Source organism: Sparus aurata, chromosome 8 (genome assembly GCF_900880675.1).
Source record: "Sparus aurata chromosome 8, fSpaAur1.1, whole genome shotgun sequence".
NCBI lineage: Eukaryota > Metazoa > Chordata > Actinopteri > Spariformes > Sparidae > Sparus > Sparus aurata.
This window is the reverse complement of record NC_044194.1, coordinates 32169110-32188461: the sequence shown is the minus strand read 5'-3', so window position 1 is coordinate 32188461 and position 19352 is coordinate 32169110. Positions and strand designations below refer to the sequence as shown.

General features: G+C 45.2%; 1 protein-coding gene across 1 annotated transcript in view; it reads right to left on the bottom strand.

Moving 5' to 3' along the window:
- Window positions 1–19352, bottom strand: part of LOC115586348 (aminopeptidase N-like) — a 46435-nt gene that overhangs the window by 4213 nt on the left and 22870 nt on the right. The window contains exons 17-18 of the mRNA XM_030425310.1: window positions 6391–6538; window positions 6128–6219 (exon numbers count right to left, since the gene is read on the bottom strand). Of these exons, the coding sequence (XP_030281170.1) occupies window positions 6128–6219; window positions 6391–6538 (240 nt within the window). The remainder of the gene's footprint in view (window positions 1–6127; window positions 6220–6390; window positions 6539–19352) is intronic.

The following is a 19352-nucleotide window of genomic DNA, read 5'->3' as shown; positions in this document are numbered from 1 at the left end:
ATGCTTGTGAGCTGGTTCTGATCTCTTGCAGTAGGCTGGGTCCGGGAGCCGGGCCGGAGCAGAGATGGGCCGCAGAAGGACCGAGAACCCAAGCCACAGTCGTCAGGGTGACGGCTGTTCCTTTGTTTTACTTACTTTCATTTACTTTCTGCCCATGCCCAACAATAAAGCACTCTTATTAAGCAGCAGCGCCGGCTTCCTGCCTCCTTTCCCTCCCCCCCCTGAGCGAGCGTGAGCGGTGAAGCTCACATTCTGGCGCCTGAACAGGGACATGGAAGGGCAGACGCCGCTGTCGCTGGCCCTCCAGCACCTCGCTGCGATGCAGGAGAGCACCACCGCGCTCCAGCGGCAGCAGTCGCAGGCACTGGCGGACATCGCGGCGGCACAGCGGGACGATCGCGCTCTCCTGCGGGAGCTGCTGCAGCGCCCGGCCACCCAGGGCGCCCCGGTCCCCGATCCGGAGCCCAGTCGGGGCCGGCCTCCGCCGATTGCCCTCCAACGGATGACCGCGGAGGATGATCCGGAGGCCTACCTGGACATCTTCGAGGGCATGGCGGAGGCGTGTGGGTGGCCGGAGGAGGAGAGGGCGGTCCGGCTTCTCCCCCTGCTCACCGGCGTGGCGCAGCTGGCCGCGCACAGCCTGCCGGCGGCCTCGCGCTCTGACTTCGCGCAACTGAAGAGAGCCATCCTGGACCGACTAGGCAGCACGCCAGAGGGACACCGACGGCGGTTCAGGGGGCTCTCGTTCGAGGAGGCCGGCCGCCCCTTCTCCTACGCGCGGCGGCTCCTCGACGCAGCGGGGCGCTGGCTACAGCCAGGCACAAACACCGCTGAGGACATCGTTGGACAGGTGGTTCGGGTTGCGGGGCCGCCAGCCCCCTCCCCCGGTTCGGAAGGGACGTACCGTATACCGGTATGTATACAGGGGGGTACACACCAAGCTCTGCTGGACTCGGGTTGCGAACAGACCATGATCCACCAGCGCTTGGTTCGACCAGGGGCATTGCTGGAGGCATCGTGGGTGCGGGTGAGGTGTGTGCATGGTGATGTTCACGATTACCCGGTGGTGACTCTAAAAATTTATTTTAAAGGGAAAAAGCATAGAGTCAGGGCTGGAGTTAGTACTCGCCTCACGCACCCTCTAATCTTGGGCACGAATTGGCCGGGGTTTGCTAGTTTAGCGGGGGAAACTCTGAGGGCGCGGTCACGTAAGTCAGGGGAATGTGAGTGGTGTGCGGTGCTTAGCGGTGAGGCGGGGGTGCCACCTCCTGACGCGGCTGGGGGGGGCACGGGCCGAGGGGGCCAGCACCGCTGGCTCCAGCGGCCCCGACGATAGCCCCCATGGAAGATTTTCCACTGGAGCAGTCTCGGGATGAGACCCTCCGCCATGCGTTCGACCAAGTGATGAAAATTGATGGTCGCATGCAGGTCCACCCTAGCACAGCGCTCACTCACCCCTATTTTGTTGTTATTAGGGACAGGTTATACAGAGCGAGTCGTGACGCTCGGACAGGAGAAGAACTCACTCAGTTGTTGGTGCCGAAGAGCCGTCGGGAAACCATCTTCCAGGCGGCTCATCACAACCCCATGGCGGGTCACCTTGGGTTTGACAAAACACTGAACCGGGTCATGGCCCGGTTTTACTGGCCGGCATTCGAGCGGATGTAAGTCGGTGGTGTGATTCCTGCCGCGAATGTCAGTTAGTCAACCCCCCGGCCACCCCAAAAGCGCCATTGCGCCTGTTACCACTAATTGAGGTCACGTTTGATAGAATTGCCATGGACCTCATCGGGCCATTAGACCGGAGCGCACGGGGATATCGCTTTGTGCTAGTCCTTGTGGACTATGCAACGCGCTATCCCGAGGCGGTGCCCCTGCGTAATATTTCTGCAAAGAGCATTGCGCAGGCACTGTTTCAAGTTATCTCCCGAGTTGGGATCCCGAAAGAGATTCTGACTGATCAGGGCATGTCATTCATGTCACGTACACTACGCGAACTCTATGAATTATTGGGCGTCCATTAAATCCGGACTAGTGTGTACCATCCCCAGACTGACGGGCTGGTGGAGCGGTTTAACAAGACACTAAAGAACATGATTCGTAAGTTTGTGCACGAGGATAGCCGTAATTGGGATAAATGGTTGGACCCTCTGTTGTTTGCAGTACGGGAGGTGCCCCAGGCCTCCACGGGATTTTCTCCCTTTGAACTCCTGTTTGGCAGGAAACCACGGGGTGTCTTGGACCTGGTTAAGGAAAGCTGGGAGACGGGTCCAAGCACCAGCAAAAACGAGGTGCAGCACGTCCTGGACCTGAGAGCAAAACTCCATTCACTGGGTCGGTTATCACGGGAGAATTTGCTCCAGGCCCAGGAACGTCAACAGCGGCTGTACAACAGGGGGGCAAAACTTAGACAGTTTTCACCGGGAGATAAAGTGCTCGTATTGATCCCATCATCTAGCTCCAAATTGCTCGCCAAGTGGCAAGGGCCCTTTGTGGTCACACGGCGAGTGGGGGAGGTTGACTATGAGGTGGTGCGTTCTGACTGGGGCGGGGCCACACAAATTTACCACCTCAACCTCCTTAAAGCATGGAGGGAGGTGACGGCTGTCTCCCTGGCTACCACGGTGATCGAGAGGGATGAGTTGGGGCCGGAGGTGGCTAACTCAAACCAGTCAGCGCCGGTCCCCGTTGATGACCATCTCTCACCGAGCCAGAGGGCAGACGTGGCCTCGTTGCAGCGGCGTTTTGCTGATGTGTTCTCTCCCCTGCCAGGGCGCACCAGCCTCATACACCACCACATTGAAACATCCCCGGGTGTGACAGTGCGGTCACGACCCTGTCGGCTGCCGGAACACAAGAGGAAAATTGTCCGGGCGGAGCTTCAGGCCATGTTGGAGATGGGGGTAATCGAGGAGTCCAACAGTGACTGGTGTTGCCCCATTGTGCTGGTTCGCAAGTCCGATGGGTCAATACGGTTCTGTGTGGACTACCGCAGGGTCAACGAGGTGTCCAAATTCGATGCCTATCCAATGCCCCGGGTCGACGAACTCCTGGATCGGCTGGGCACGGCTCGCTTTTACACGACACTGGATTTGACCAAGGGCTACTGGCAGATTCCCTTGTCACTAGATTCCAGGGAAAAGACGGCCTTCTCCACTCCGTACGGTTTGTACCAGTTTGTCACACTTCCGTTCGGGCTGTTCGGGGCCCCAGCCACATTTCAGCGCCTTATGGACCGGGTGCTGCGGCCTCACTCTGCATATGCTGCGGCCTACCTGGATGACGTAATCATTCATAGTGAGACCTGGGAGCAGCATGTGCAGCAGGTGGGGGCGGTGCTCGAGGCTCTGAGGCAGGCGGGGCTCACGGCCAACCCGAAGAAGTGTGCAGTTGGACGGAGGGAGGTACGGTATTTGGGGTACCACTTGGGGGGCGGGCAGGTGCGGCCACAGGTACAAAAGACCGCAGCGGTTGCGGCCTGCCCAATACCCAAGACAAAAAAAGAGGTCAGGAGGTTTCTGGGGCTGGCCGGTTACTATAGGAGGTTCATCCCGGCCTTCTCGGAGATGACCAGCCCCCTAACCGACCTGACCCGAAAGGGTGCCTCAGATCTGGTCCAGTGGACGGAGCCGTGCCAGCTGGCGTTTGAAAGGGTAAAACAAGCCCTCTGTGGGGAGCCACTCTTGTACACTCCTAACTTTTCTCTCCCTTTCATCCTGCAGACGGACGCCTCGAACAGTGGGCTGGGAGCCGTTTTGTCTCAGGAGGTGGAGGGGGCCGACCGCCCCGTACTGTACATTAGCCGGAAGCTGGCTCAGCGGGAGGTGAACTACAGTACGGTGGAAAAGGAGTGCCTCGCCATACAGTGGGCGGTCGGCGCCCTCCGCTATTACCTCCTGGGGCGCTCATTCACCCTCTGGTCGGACCATGCCCCGCTGCAGTGGCTCCACCGCATGAAGGATGCCAACGCGCGGATCACTCGCTGGTATCTGGCGTTACAGCCTTTCAGGTTCAAGGTGATCCATAGGCCGGGTAACCGCATGGTCGTGGCTGACTTTCTCTCCCGCTCGGCGGAGGGGGGAGTGGGCTTGCGGCCGGCGGGATCCCGGCCTAAGTCGGGCGGTGGGGGTATGTGGCAGTGGGGTGTGGTTAGGGCGCCGGCTGCTGGAGGAGAGGGAGGAGTGGCTCAGCCGGTGTTCAGACAGCAGGAGAATCAGGTAATCAATCAGCTATATAAGCATGCTTGTGACCTGGTTCTGATCTCTTGCAGTAGGCTGGGTCCGGGAGCCGGGCCGGAGCAGAGACGGGCCGCAGAAGGACCGAGAACCCAAGCCACAGTCGTCAGGGTGATGGCTGTTCCTTTGTTTTACTTACTTTCATTTACTTTCTGCCCGTGCCCAACAATAAAGCACTCTTATTAAGCAGCAGCGCCGGCTTCCTGCCTCCTTTCCCTCCCCCCCCCCGAGCGAGCGTGAGCGGTGAAGCTCACAGAAATATATACCACAAAATATCCAGAATAAAGCAATTTTAAAATGCTTACTCACAAACACCCACTGGCAGGCCTGGCAGTGGGTGTTTATGGTTTTAGTCAGTGTGGTGCGTCCCACATCATAGGCACTAGAGAGCCCTTGTCTGAGCCAACTGAGCGTGTAGAGTTGGCGGCAGCTCATCATTGGGAGAAATCACCCTGATTGGCTGACAGTTGGCAGATAAGGAGATCCAATCATTAAAGAGAAAAGGTAAAGGAAATGAAAGCCTCCCGAGCCTGTCACTGTACTATCCATAAATTTACCAATTTGTCCTTATTTGTCTCCTCTGCCTCTTCAGTGACTTTTTATCAGACAATTATAACAACGGTCCATATATTGGCAGAGAGGTATTTCCTCTCACCCAGCTCAGAATGTGCAAACTGATTAGCTGCCAGCTGCAGTCTTTGTGGTGTGTTCAAGTGCAGCTATTGGTCGATACACAAAAGACACAACAGTCAGCCTTCAGTACAGCTAGTTCCTATGTGTCTTTTTGGTTTGCCAGGGACTTTATACTTTATTTGCAGTGTTGGGAAAGTTCACTTTCTACATGAACTAGTTCAAAGTTCAGTTCACAAACTTTAAAATCAACTAGTTCAGTTCATAGCTCATAATTCAAAATTTTGAACTAAGTTCACAGTTCCAAATATGAACTAGTTCATAGTTCTTTTTTTTCAATATGTTGATTTTTCAAAATTATTGCCACAGCCCATATAGAACCACAGACAGCTATTATTGTATTAGTTTTAACACTGAAACTGCAGCTCTCCCACATTTTGCAAAACAAAAATGTGCCGTTTCAGGTTTGTGGTACAGGATGGAGTACGAATTAAAAATTAAAAATAAAATAATACATAAAGAAGTAAATAAATAATTTTTAAAAAAGAAGAAAAAAGGGGAAAAAAATAAATAAATAGATAGTTCAGACAGTGGCTTCAGGGAAAAACTTTTCATAATGACTCAGTAAGGTATTACTTTTTTTGTTATTTAACAAAATCAGAGATTTAAGCAAAGAGCTCGGCTCCAGCAGAAAAGGAGCAAATTTAAGTAGCGATTTTGCAAATTTTTGCTTGTGAATAAAACATTTTGCATAGAATAACAAAGTTCATCATGTTTTCAAGAGCATTATCTTCTGGGTTAACAGCAAATAACATGTTTAAGGGTAAGACGAATTAATCTGTGTTCGTTTGGTAATGCCTCACTGCATTTTGGTATGCAGCTGTTTCTATCTGAAATAGTTTTGTTTTGATCGAAAGTAAAGTAAGCTGCACAAACCTCTTGTCCAGCACCCTTTTTATACACAACAGCTAGATTGGGTGTTTTTCCGCTACATATTAAGGCCTGTTCTCTGTGTTTTAGCCGGTTTTCGCATGGAAGACTCGATGGAGAATGCGCAGTTCACAAACGCCAGAATGAACACGTTCACAATAACGTTCATCAGGCAGAAATACATACGTTCAGTTCACGTTCGCCCAAAATATGAACGTATTCATGAACGATTGTTCATTGAACGCATTCAGGCACAATCATGAAGTTGTCATTGTTTAAGAGGTCTTTGTTATAACAACCAGACATTAACCAAGACACATAAGTACACTCACTGTTCAGTGTGTCTGTCAGGAACACGGACCCAGTCTGATGTCATGTTCTTGAAATGCAGGAAGAGGGGAGTCACCAGCATCTTTATGTAGTTCTGGGGGTATTACAGAGAGGTGAATAAATGGTGCTGGTTTTCTTTCACCAATGTGTTGCCTCTTAATGGCCACCAGGTATAAAGAGGAACATACTGTGAAGAACTACAATCTTATATTGCAAAACTCCCAAAAAATCTATGTTACTGACACGCACAGGTAATGTTTTGTACCTGCATAGGCTGATAGACTTCAGTCCGGTCCAGCATGAGGTAGTAGTAGTGCAGGTTATTCAGAGTAGACTGCCAGGGCATGTATTCTGTCTCCAGAGACAGATACGAGGTCGTCCTCAGAGCAAGAGTAGTGGACACCAGCTGAGCTCTGCAGAAAGAAGAGAAACACATTTTAGATTACTATTATTATTATTTTTTTCTGTTTATTGATTACAGATAGAAACGTACCACAGAACCGGTACCACCCCTCATCCTCATAAACAAGTAATTAAATTAAAATACAATTATAGATAAAATAAATAAATAATAATTGTGATACTAATAAAAAATGAATAAATAAATAAACAAATTGATAAATACATAGGACCAAAAACAGAAGCACAAATATTTAAATTGGCAGAGAACACACACACACAAGCTCAGCATTGCAGTACTCAGTTCACAGTGATCAGACAACTTGCACTATTGACATAAGACAGGAAGGGCTCCAGATCTTCTCAAATGAGGCAGCTTTACCTATCAGGGTCAGGCTGATTTTTTCTAATTTGAGAAAATTGTTGGGCCTCGTGCCCTCATGCACATGTCTCAAACAAAGAGACCAAGAGAGGCCTGTAGTTGAAGCCAGGAGCCTAACTACTAGGGCCTCACACGAGGAACTACCGAACAAAGAACAGGGAAAAAGGCCGACCAGGTGTGAAAAACATGACCAGGCTGACCTGCCCCCAAGAAGTCACACGGTCCCTATTGGCTGTGAGCCCGGAAGCTCCGCCAGGATCACAATGACGTCACTCCCACGTTAAAAGGTCACGGAGCCCTCCTGCTCTTTGTACTCAGGGAGCTTCTGTTGTGAAGAGACTTCGGTTTCACACAACTGCTGCCAAGGGTACAACTTTGAGAAACGTTTTTCATTTTTGCTTGAGCTAATTTCAGTTCCCTCCACGCTGGACGAGACAGAGACTGTTTTTTTTTACTTTCACTTTTGTTCGGACGCTGTACAGCCCAGCCGTTTCCTCACTGCCTGCAGAAGGAAGAAAAGAATCTTCGGAAGGAACGAAACCATCCCTTCCATCGAGTCGACATATCGCTGTGGACAGCCTGCCGTCAGCTGTTAGAACGCTAAAGCTGATCCCGCGCTCACGCTCCCGAGTTTAACTTCGTTCAAGACAGTGACAGATTTCCATCGAGCCTTCCAGGCGAAAACCGGCTAAAACACACCGTGAACAGGCCTTAATATGTAGCGGAAAATCACCCAATCTGGCTGTTGTGTATAAAAAGGACGCTGGACAAGAGGTTTGTGTAACTCGCTTTACTTTCGATCAAAACGAAACTGAACTATTTCAGACAGAATCAGCTGCATACCAAACATGCACTGAGGCATTACCAAACTAACACAGATTAATTCGTCCTGAACGGACATAACACTGGCAACACCAGCCACCACAGAGTTCCACTGTCGCATGTGTCATCAATGTGCTAATACCTTACTGAGTCATTATGAAAAGTTTTTCCCTGAAGCCACTGTCTGAACTATCTTTTTATTTATTATTTTCTTTTTCCCTTTCTTCCTCTTCTTTTTAAAAATTGTTTATTTATTTACTTATTTATGTATTTTATTTTTAATTTGAACTCTATCCTGTACCGCAAACCGGCTAGCCTTTCAAGGTATGTGCAAGTGAATAAAAAAATCAAAAGACATGGCAACGGCGAGCCAAAACAGATCCTCTACCACCCAAATTGCATTAACGGCTTACAGTAGCAGATCCATTGTCTTCACCTCCCAGCCGCAGCTGGACAACCTGGTTTTGCAGAATATTGTCGAACAGCTGCAGTTTCAGTGTTAAAACTGATAGAATAATAGTTAATAGTGGTTCTTTATGGGCTGTGGCAATAATTTTGAAGAAATATTCAGTTCATTTTTGGAAGTGTGAACTTAGTTCAAAATTTAGAATAATGAACTATGAACTGAACTAGTTCATTTTAAAATTTGTGATCTGAACTTTGAACTAGTTCATGTAGAAAGTGAACTTTCCCAACACTGTAGTATATAGCGTGGTTTTTTTCTTTGTTGTGCTTTTATTTTGTTGTGAAAGGACCGCCGAGTCCTATTTATGGTTACCAGTACTGACTGCTAACTGTGTTTGCTACGCTCGCTAGGAGCTCATTCAGGCTAATCCAGCCTGTACAGTCATCCCTGTAAATTCACCCTTGTGTGACCAAACCGCACATGAGATCATTTTTGAATTCCAGTTATATGAATCAGTGAATCTGAATTCATCATCTCGGAATTCGCGTTCTCGTGTGACACAAGTCACGTCCGGTGTTTCCTGTAGTCTCTCTGACGAGACTTCCCAAGTCACGCCCACCAATTTGTAGTCCGGTGAACGTGACTTCCCAAGCCACGTTCGGCCATCTTTGTAGTTTTTATTGGGGACTTCCTGCCACACACACACACACACACACACACACACACACACACACACCTCCACCCAGGTACCTGTTTGGCTTGCTTATGTTTTGATGTTGCTAGCTTTGTGAAGGAAATTGTTATTTGTTAAAGTAGATGGTTTGTTCTGTGGAGAAAGCTTTAATAAACACTGTTGACTTTAACTGAGCAGCATCTGTGATTATTTTGCACAATCCCATATTGTAATAACTGCTGGTTGATATGGTCAGTGCTCGGATTCACGCCTTCCCTCTTGTCTAATTATTGATAATTTCATAATATTGACAAGTTGACTAATTTTAAGGCTATGAGACTCAAAGGTAAATCATTTGATTATTGATCCCTGATTTCAGGTTGGTGCTCCGTGTTCATTAATGACTCATAGTTACCTAGGTTTCATTAATCAACTATAATAAATGTAATTAATTAATAATAACATATTAATTAGTAATCAATAATCAATAACGATTCCCAACAAAATAAAGCACCTCCTTAACCCAGTTTGTATAGGTAGGTGGGATTGGGGATTTCCTTTTTATCAGTATCAGCCTCCTGGCTAGCAGAGTTGTGAATGCGATTAAGTCCTTTTTAGCAGGGGAAAGGGCAAGTGGGAAAGGCCATACGCCAAACAGGTGTTGAAGAAAATCATTCAAGTCCTGTTGAGCAGTTTGCTGTGGTGATGTGTTTATTCAAAGAATACCGGTAAACTAGTGAATTGGTATGAAGCCACACACGTAACAGTTCTTTGGGTTTTAACTATTATCAGCAACCTTTATTGCCAATTGGAAAAATGTGTGATGAATGTGGTTCATATCCATCTAGAGTCTTTCCTTTTTGGTACCTGGAAAGGTCCTCTTTGTGGTGTTTGTTGCTGTCTGCGTTCTGTGAATGTGCTGGTAGGTGTTCTACGGCTTCTTCTGGGCCTCCGGTGCCAGCGCTGCGTCTCTGCTCTTTTGGAAGCTGGCATACATTTTCTTCTGGGCCTCCGGTGCCGGCGTTGCATCTCTGCTCTTTTGGAAGCCGGCGTACATCTTTTTCTGGGTCTCCAGTTCCAGCGTTGTCCTGGGAAGATCCGTGCCAGGGGTGCGGCCAATACTTTATATCTCCGTAGGCGATGAGGGAGATGGCCCACTGGATGTAGAGGGACCCTAGTGATGTCTTCCGCATGGTGGAGGTGTCTTCTTACAGTGGGATGTGTGGATCCAAGTGGTACTACCCTCACACTTTAGTGCTGTGCTGGTGGTAAGCAGGACGTGTCGTGGTTTTGATCTGTGGGGTTTCAGGGCGTTTTTTTGCTGGAACTCTGATGCAGATCCAGTCTCGTGGTTGTTGCTCTCTAGGAAAGGGCTGGACAGATTTTAGTTGTCTGTGGATTAGCTGAACAGCAGAGGTTAATGCAGGGCACAAAGTTTTAATAGACTCATCCAAAGCATGGAGGTCCATCTTCTTCATCTTGAGTTGCTTGGCAAGCATTTAGCTAAATAAACAAAATCTCCCTTCTCACAGGCCCAGGCTTCAGCCCGGGTGTGTAACTAGCTATACACACAAGAATATCCAGAATCTACCTTCTTGCAGGCCCAGGCTTCGGGCTGGTTGGAGAATATCTCTATACATACAAGATTATTAACATCTTAATTACATCCTCAAGGTACACAGGAGTTGGTTCCACAATGCGGCCGTCGTTGTGGACCCTCACGTTATTTACATTTTTACAACCATCGGAAAGTCACAATTCATGCTCCCTCACATCAGCAGATTCCTGTTAAAGAATCACATCAGGACAGGCATATCAAGTTTATCAACTGCTTTGGCTGCATGGTCAGCCAGAGCATTGCCTCTTGAACCAGGGTCCCTGGATTTGGTGTGAGCTTCACAATTAACAACAGCAAATAGATTAAGGAAATCATGTAAACATCCAAAAGCATGTTTGGAGTCTGTGTTAATAGCAACAATTTTACCTTTTGCTAGATGATAGGCTCTCATCAGTGGAACAACTCAGCTACTTGGGCGGAATTTGAGGGTGGCAGGGCGGTGCTATCAATTATGGAAAAATTATCACAAATTGCATACCCTGCGCATGGCACTCCATATTCTCTATAAGCAAAGTCAATTATCCATTGTCTACAATAGCCTGTCATTCCTAAAATGTCTTCATCTGTGAAACATGTGTGAGTTTTGGCATTTCCACTATAGCTTTTATCCTGGATGGAGTAAGGACTCTTGTAGAACAGGATAATGTGTGTCCCAAGTATCTCTGACACAATTGAACTTTCTTTATTGACCCTTCACTGCTAAAGCCTTGAGAAAGAGAACTGTGTCAGTCTCACATGCAGCAGCAGAGGGAGAGGCTGAATGCAAGAACAGGAGTATTACATGGACTGTTACATGACATTATTATCCCTTGGTTTAACAGAGATAGAATTATCGGGACGAATGCCCTCACTCTTTTCTTGAGAGAGGAGATACTGTGAGATCCTTGGCAAGGGACATTCTGTTTTAGCAACAAGTGTGCTGTTTTGTGTGCTGGTGGGGGATGTTTTACTTGCTATAAACAGATCACCACAGACCTTCTTTTAGTAATTTACAACGACTGAGCACATCTGGTCTTTTTCCTCCCCTCCAAAGAAGATGAACCCCTTTTCCTTAGGTCAAACGAGGTCAAGCACGACAGAGTCTTCTTTCTCCACCTCAGAAGAAAGGAGAACTGGTTTCTAACACAGATGTTGTGATTTAAGGTGTTTTACTAATCTGCATCTCTCTCCCTCTGGAACATTCTCCAGTGGGGAAAGGCTTGATGGGAAACCTAATCTGTGTGTTCTTCCACCTCACATGTCCAACTTTTATTTACGACCGTTGTTGTTCCTGGGTCTGACATTCCAATCCCACTGCAGTCTCTATGCCCACCCAAATTCAAATATGTCCAAAATAACTAATAAACTGCAATCTCAATTTCTTAATTTTAGCAGATTCCAAAATAGCATAAGAAGGTCATACAATAGATCTTTCCCATGTTATTGTCAAGCCAAAATGAAGTTTATTACTTGATGAGTTTGAGGTCAACAGACACCAGCCCCTCCCCTTGGTGATGGAGGAGAGACTTGCAGATCATTATTCCTTGTGTAATACTTGTGTTATTTACCAGTTAAATGTCTGATATGTTTTGTTAAGATAGAACTACAAGGAATATGTATAAGTCCTTGGTCCTACTGTGTATTGTATACTTTATTGTTTTATGTTGTATACTTTATTGCTTCATGTCTTAATCAGGTTATAATTCTTTTAAATGATAAGTTATTATTATCATGTTGCATCTTTTCACAAAGGCAAAAATTCGACTTTTAAGATAAGTTTTGGGAAGGTTAAAACATGATTTCAAAACATTACATACAATAGTGTAGTGAGATTAAACTTTTGGGAGCCTAAACTCAGATCACAGAAGGAGGGACACTCTGCCCCCACCCCTTGTGGTCCATCTGCTGCAGGTCATAAAACAGACCTCTCTGCTCCTCTACTCTTCTCTGCTCATTTTTCTCTCTGTCTGTCTTCTGTCTTCTTCTCCTTCTTCTCTCTTCTCTTCTCTTCACTTCTTTGCTTTTCATTTTTATTTTTGCAACAAGCTCTAAGAAAAGCGAATTGTATCACTACTTTAAGTGTTTTACTTTTATCCAAGTTTTTAATAGAACAAATTCTTTTCTTTTTTGATTTTTGATTTTAATATACTGTTAAAGTATCACCATCTGATCCAGAAGAAGTTGAATTAGTTTCAGAATCAGAACTTAAGAACCACTACTTGAAACAACAAAGAAAAAGTCTTTTTCAAGACTGTGATCATTTGATGAAGAACGTTACAATCATTGTCTGCTTCAGAGGCCTTGCAAGGAGTCTCCAACAAAAAAGACTTTGCGCTCTATCTTAACGATCTGAAACGCAAATATTTAACGCAAGTAGCTTTGTGGGCGGATCTCAGGCACTGTCGCTATTATGCCGGCGGGATAAATGACTCTTGCGCCCGACGCAAATCTAAAATGGGTTGGTCTGAAGTAGCTACATTAGTCATAGTTGTGGTTTGGGCGTAACGTGCAATAAACCAATTAGAGCGTCATCTCACATTCCCTTTAAAAGCAGGCGTGCTTGTTCCATGACGGATTGCTATTATAATGGCGAATTTGCCAGGTGCACGCCAGGAGCGGTTCACAGCCGAGGAGACCGACGTTCTCGTCAGGGCTGTAAAAGACAGAGAAGTGGCGTTGTACGGGGATGGGAGAAATCCATCCAAATTAGCTTTAGTTAAACGGGCGTGGGAGGAAATTGCCACAATTGTTTCCAAGGCTGGCATCCCCATGACATTGCACCAGGCCACGGGAGCAGTGCGCACGGGCCGAGCAGTGCGCAACGGCCAGCTGATGAGGGAGCAGTGCAAACACCAAGGTGCAGAGGATCCAGACCCACTACACGCCGTGGCAGCATCAGACCGGACCGCACTGTCCGGGATGCGGCAAGGTATTAATGCTCGTCTTGACCGGGTGGCGATTTTGCTACGGCCTCTCAGGCGCATCGCCTCAAGTCTCCAAACGCACCACCTGCTCCTGTTGTGCCCCTTCCTCCTCCTCCCCCAACTCCATCTCCGTCCACCCGCTCCACTAGGAGCACATCGCGCATTGCCACTCCCGGACCCTCACGGCTACAGCGGGCGCGTCGCATATCAGAGGGAAAAAGAATTAGTTCTTCTTTTCAACTTTTTTTGTATGGTTTGCAACGGGAACTGCTTCCTTGTAGATGAGAGAAGCAAAGTGTATGCAGGTTGAGCACACGCTACATTATGGCCAAGCATGCGCCCTGACTTTAGACTAGGTTTTTTCTGATCTGTTGCGGAACTGTTTTCTGAAACAGCAAAATAGTTCCAGTGAACGTTTGCGCCGGAACACACCTCCTCTTTTTGCTGAACCGCCCCCAGGACCACAAGTTCATTCCCTAATTTAAGAACGTGCGTCTGTGGAGGGAAAATTCCAATGTGCGCCGAATGCAAAATAGGAATTATACAAGCGCCAGTGTCCAAAGTCAATTGCGCTTAGTGCAAGATTGAGCCTTATGTGTGCTCCCAGCCAAGACTGACTCTGCCGCTGGTGCTCCCAAGGCGGAAACCTTGCTGGGCCTTCGGACCAAGAGTTCCACAACAGAGTACAGGCCTTCCCTCTGGCTATTGGACCGACGCGCCGTGCCGTTGTCCAACCCAGAACTCTCAAGAACACCAAACTTCAGTGCCTCCTGACTCCCAGACAAAACAGGCTGAACGTCTTCATGCAGCTGGATCCACACACGTGAGAATGAGTGGTGTCCAAAGTTCTGACTTCTGTCTAGGTTCTGACTTCGGTCTAAGTTCTAACTTCTATCTTATGAATTCAGGAGAATTAAGATTAGGGTCTTGTTAGTATTGAAAATTACTTCCATAATATTTAATATATAAAAACCTGACCCTTAAACTTTACCATCTACCGACGGTCACATAACTTTATTACTTTGCTAATTACAGTCTTTACTTTTTCTGTTATCTGTTGTTCGTCTAAAATTTTTCATTTCATTTATTTTATCCCAAATTATTTATTCAATAAACATATATAATCGTTTGTCTTTGTCTGGAACTTAATTTCAATGTGGAGAACTGATGGATACGTGCAAAGAAGTCACTACTTCAGAATATTGAAACTGAATCATGAATGGACTCTAACTGTCCAAGCCAACTGGTACAGTTAGGTGTTTGGAATAATTTCCTCCGGATTATTCCAAGAACTAAACATGGTGGTGCCCCATTTACGAGTGTATTATTAATTGCCAGTGATTAATTATCATATATATATCAAAGTAGTGTGTGAGCAGTGTCTCCTACACGTCCTAACAGATTCACGGGTGTCGTAGTGGAAAGTAGAGAAACTGGACATACTTTCAGTGAAAGGATCTACTTAAGTAGTCTTAAATAGGAATACTTCCAACCCCCATAGCTCTAACTGTTTTTTTAGATACTTTAAAACGTGAAGATTCAGTTGGTTTTATTGGAGAAAAAGAAGCTCAGGTCTTGGGTATTCAACAACCCAGTCATCACCAGTGTTATGAACACTGGATTCTTTTATTTCTCTTACAGGATAAAGGCTTTCTATTTTGATCGTATTTTTGTTTTAGTGTTTCTACAGGACATTTGATTGTCCGGCTTAATCTTATTCTGCGTTGTGTTTTCTTCTTCTTCTTCTTCTAATTGAGCTATTAGCATTTTATTTTGATCTGTAAGAGAAACTATTCTGCACAGGCACAATTTCTCTCAATTTCTACATTAAATTTCTACTAAAATCTTATAATCTAACTTGACTCAATTTAAACCCATGTCGCAACAAATGACAAACAAACAACAGACAAAAACTGGCATTAAACAAAACAAAACAAAACCACAATTTCAACACTGATCTTTTCTATCAGACCAACAGAATCACAGAAATTCGACACTGGTCTTTTCTATGAGACCAATAGAATCACAGGAATTTTCGACATTGATCTTTTCTGTTAGAACAGAATCACAGGGGTTTTCGACACTGATTTTCCATCAGAAACAGAATCATAGGGGTTTTCGACACTGATTTTCTATCAGAGCAAACAGAATCACAGGAATTCAGACCTGATTGTTTGCAACATAACAGACAAAACAAAGTTCAGACCTGGTCTTTTCTATCTAAAACGACAGAATCACAGGATCTTTTAAAACAAAACAGAATCACAACACCAAGGGAATTTCAACACTGATCTTTTCTATCAGACCAACAGAATCACAGAAATTCGACACTGGTCTTTTCTATGAGACCAATAGAGTCACAGGAATTTTCAACACTGATCTTTTCTGTTAGAACAGAATCACAGGGGTTTTCGACACTGATTTTCCATCAGAAACACAGAATCACAGGGGTTTTCAACACTGATTTTCTATCAGAGCAAATAGAATCGCAGGAATCTAGACCTGATCGTTTGCAATATAACAGACAAAACAAAATAAAACAACTTTTAGACCTGGTCTTTTCTATCTTGAACAACAGAACCTCACCTTATTCCCTAAATCAGCGCTCTATATCACCATGTGGATTTTAAGTAAGATGCTAACCCCTAGATGCTTGGCCTTAGACCCTAAGACTAGGAAAACACAAGCAATTCCACAACTAATCAAAAGCTATGAAAACAAGCGTTCCTATACTTCCCTATAACATCGGTTTCGAAACCATACAACACCAAAAAGAATTTCCACAAAACACACAGCAAACTTACTTGAATGTCGGATGGCGTCACCTTTCTTTAGGACTCCCTCCTCGACAGACCTCCAACAATGCACAGTAACAGTAATTCAGTTTTCAAAAGGACACCAGAGCCAATCACTGCAGAGCCCACCGCGACCCCCCACCTTAAGAAACAAGCAGATTTATACCTGCAGCGGCGCGAGCTAGATCGGGATTTTGGCGGCGGTCCAGTCCCGTTCTATGCATCTAAACTGACTGTTGTACATTAATGAGAGTGAACGAGTCCGGGACGAGTCTATTCGGGTCTGAGGAGATCCGGACACGCAAGGACAACAAACTGTGGATGTTCGTGTTTTTAAATCATGTTGATTGGCCAAGTAAAACGGGATTTATGATAAATAATGTCCGCCATGCTTTTTCGCGAACATTGCGGTCACGTTTGCTGCGCGTTTGGTGCAGAAAGAAACGGTTAAAACGGGCTTCTCTCACGAAGCAAGGAAGTGTTTGCTTTGTGCTACTACTTTTCCTATTGGTGGAAAAAGGCACCCCACCAACCAATCACAAAATTAAACAACAAACTACGTGATTTGGTTGCTTAGGAACGGGGGGAGTTGTTGGAGGGACAGTGACAGTTATAGAGACAGCAGGTTTGGAGAGTTGAGAGATTTGTGACATTAAGCGTGTTTGGAGTGTATTGTTAGTGTGTTATGTAGTGTTTATTTTAGTGTGTAGTGGAGTTATTTTTTTTGTTTAATGAGGCAAAACAATGAGGAGACTGCTGAATGTTCAGCAGGAAGAAAGGAGCTGAGGGGAAACATATCACTACGTATAACTTTGTAATTTTCAAATTCTTTTTAGCAAACAGCAATTTATATATTTGCATTATAAGTAATAAAAATAGTTCGTTAAACATATTTGTAGTTTTCACAGTAAAAAATCAAAATTTCATCTACTCGGATTTTTTGTTTTTTGTGATTTAAGGTCCATTGTGTTATTACAGTTTGTCAAAATGAAAAAATAACATTTTTATTGATTTCCAATGGATCAGATGTTACACCTAAGCCAGTCTCAATTTGAGGAATTAATTGAGATGCAGATATTTGACGTAGCCAATGGGCAAGGAGTTTACTAGTTTTATCTCCCTGTTCATAGAATTTGGATCTTGAATGTAGTAAAAGTTCAGTAGTGTGCTGTGAAGTGATAAGATCATATTCAGCTTGTAAAGTCATTCGCTCCTTATAGGTATCTGGCAATTTTGAGACGGCATATAAAAAATCTAAGAGTGCGATGCGTTGAGATATTTTGGCTTACTTTTCTGTTATAGAGTTCCTCTGATGAGCCTTATAGGAAATAATCTCCCCCCTGATAAAAGCTTTCATTGTTTCCCACAACCCAGAGGCTGTTAACCTGAAAAAAACGTCTAATTGCTCAGAGACAAACTTAACAAAGTCTGTATCTAACCACAAATGTTTATCTAGGCGCCATGGTGGTCTAGTATTAACAAACTTATGAAAATAAACATTCATAAAAATAGAGGCATGGTCCGACACAACAATCGAATCGTATTTACAGCCAGAAATGGAGGATAACAACTTGTTGTCCACTAAAAAAAAAAAAATCAATTTTGTGTATAGGTACTGTGAATATGCGAGAAAAATTAGTATTCCCTTTTGTCCCTGTAAAAAAAAAACGCCACGGGTCAACAACGTTAAACTCCTTCATGAAGGCTTGAATCACTTTGTTCGACTTGGATTGAGCAGCGGAGGTTGAAGAAGAGCCATCTAAGGAAGGATTCATCCAACAGTTAAAGTCCCCTCCCAAGATTAGATCATACATGGAAAAATCCGGTAGCATTGAGAAAACCTGTTTAAAAAAGGACTCATCATCCCAGTTGGGGGCATAGACATTAGCAAGAGTCACCTTTACATCAAAAATGTGTCCCATGACAGCTATAAAACTGCCAGCAGAATCAGAAATGGTCTCAACATGAACAAAAGGGATATCTCTATGTAAAAGAATAGCAACACCTCTTGACTTACTGGAGAATGATGAATGGTATATTTTCCTGACCCAGCTCTTCTTCAGTCTAACACTATCTATCTCTTTTAAGTGAGTCCCCTGCAAGTAAATTATATGAGCATCGAGGTGGTGTAAGTAGTGCAACACCTTGCCGCGCTTGATTGGATTATTTAGGCCCTTACAGTTTAAACTCACAAGCCTAACATCCCCACCCACACTCAATAGTGATCTCTTAACCTGTATCATTAAAAGTCAGAAAATTCAGTATTTAAAAAAACAAAACCAGCAAGAGAAAAAAAGCAATATACATGTGTGGAGTATACATCTGGAAAAGTAGGAAAGGTGCCGACCCATTACACCTAAAACTACACAAACGAACAATCGCCCCAGCATATAACAGAACACCCCACCTTTCTCCTCACCTAGCAGAAGCATCCAAACAGTGATGCGTGCTACCTCACCCCACCTTGAAATAAAACCTGTCGTTACCAGCAGCTTAATCATACTACTAAATGACCTCGGGGAAAGTGCATATGGGCTGTCCCAAATAAAAAGAATAAAAATAAAGTAATAAACAGAAAAAGGTGCCATAAAAAAAACAAAAACAGAACAGGTTCAAAGGCCCTACATTCTCCAGAGCCAGAAACGTCCTCCTAAGTAGAGACTGACTGAGAGAAATAAAAAATAATAAATAGAAAAATAGCACCAATATGCTCTAACTGGAGCAATGAAACTTACAGTCAGTACACAGTCAATACTGTATTCAGTCTGTAGACAAGTCAACAGCAGCATAACATGGGTGTTACCTGCTGGATATTCAGCCTGCTGCCGCAGAAATACAAACAGATCCAACAAGCGTTTATGTATTCCAGAATTAGTCACTCTCCGGGACCGTTTTTTGAGTCTCTTGTTGAAGAACTCCAGGGCCTGGTCCGGGTCTTCAAATTTGTAATGTTAGGTCTGGCCGCTGGACATGGTGATATGTAGAGTAGCTGGGTACCGGAGGCCGAATTTAACATTGGAACAGGCATGGAGCTCCTTCTTCACTTGGACGAAAGCCGCCCTCCCCTTGGCCACAGTCGGTGTCAAGTCCAGGAAAATATACACCCTCTTCCCGTTGTGCAGCAAAGGAGAGCTCTGTCCAGTGTGGCACAGAATAGCATTCCTTACTTGAAATTGTGTCACCCTGATGACCATCGGGTGCGGTGGCTCTCCCTCTTTTGGTTTAGCAT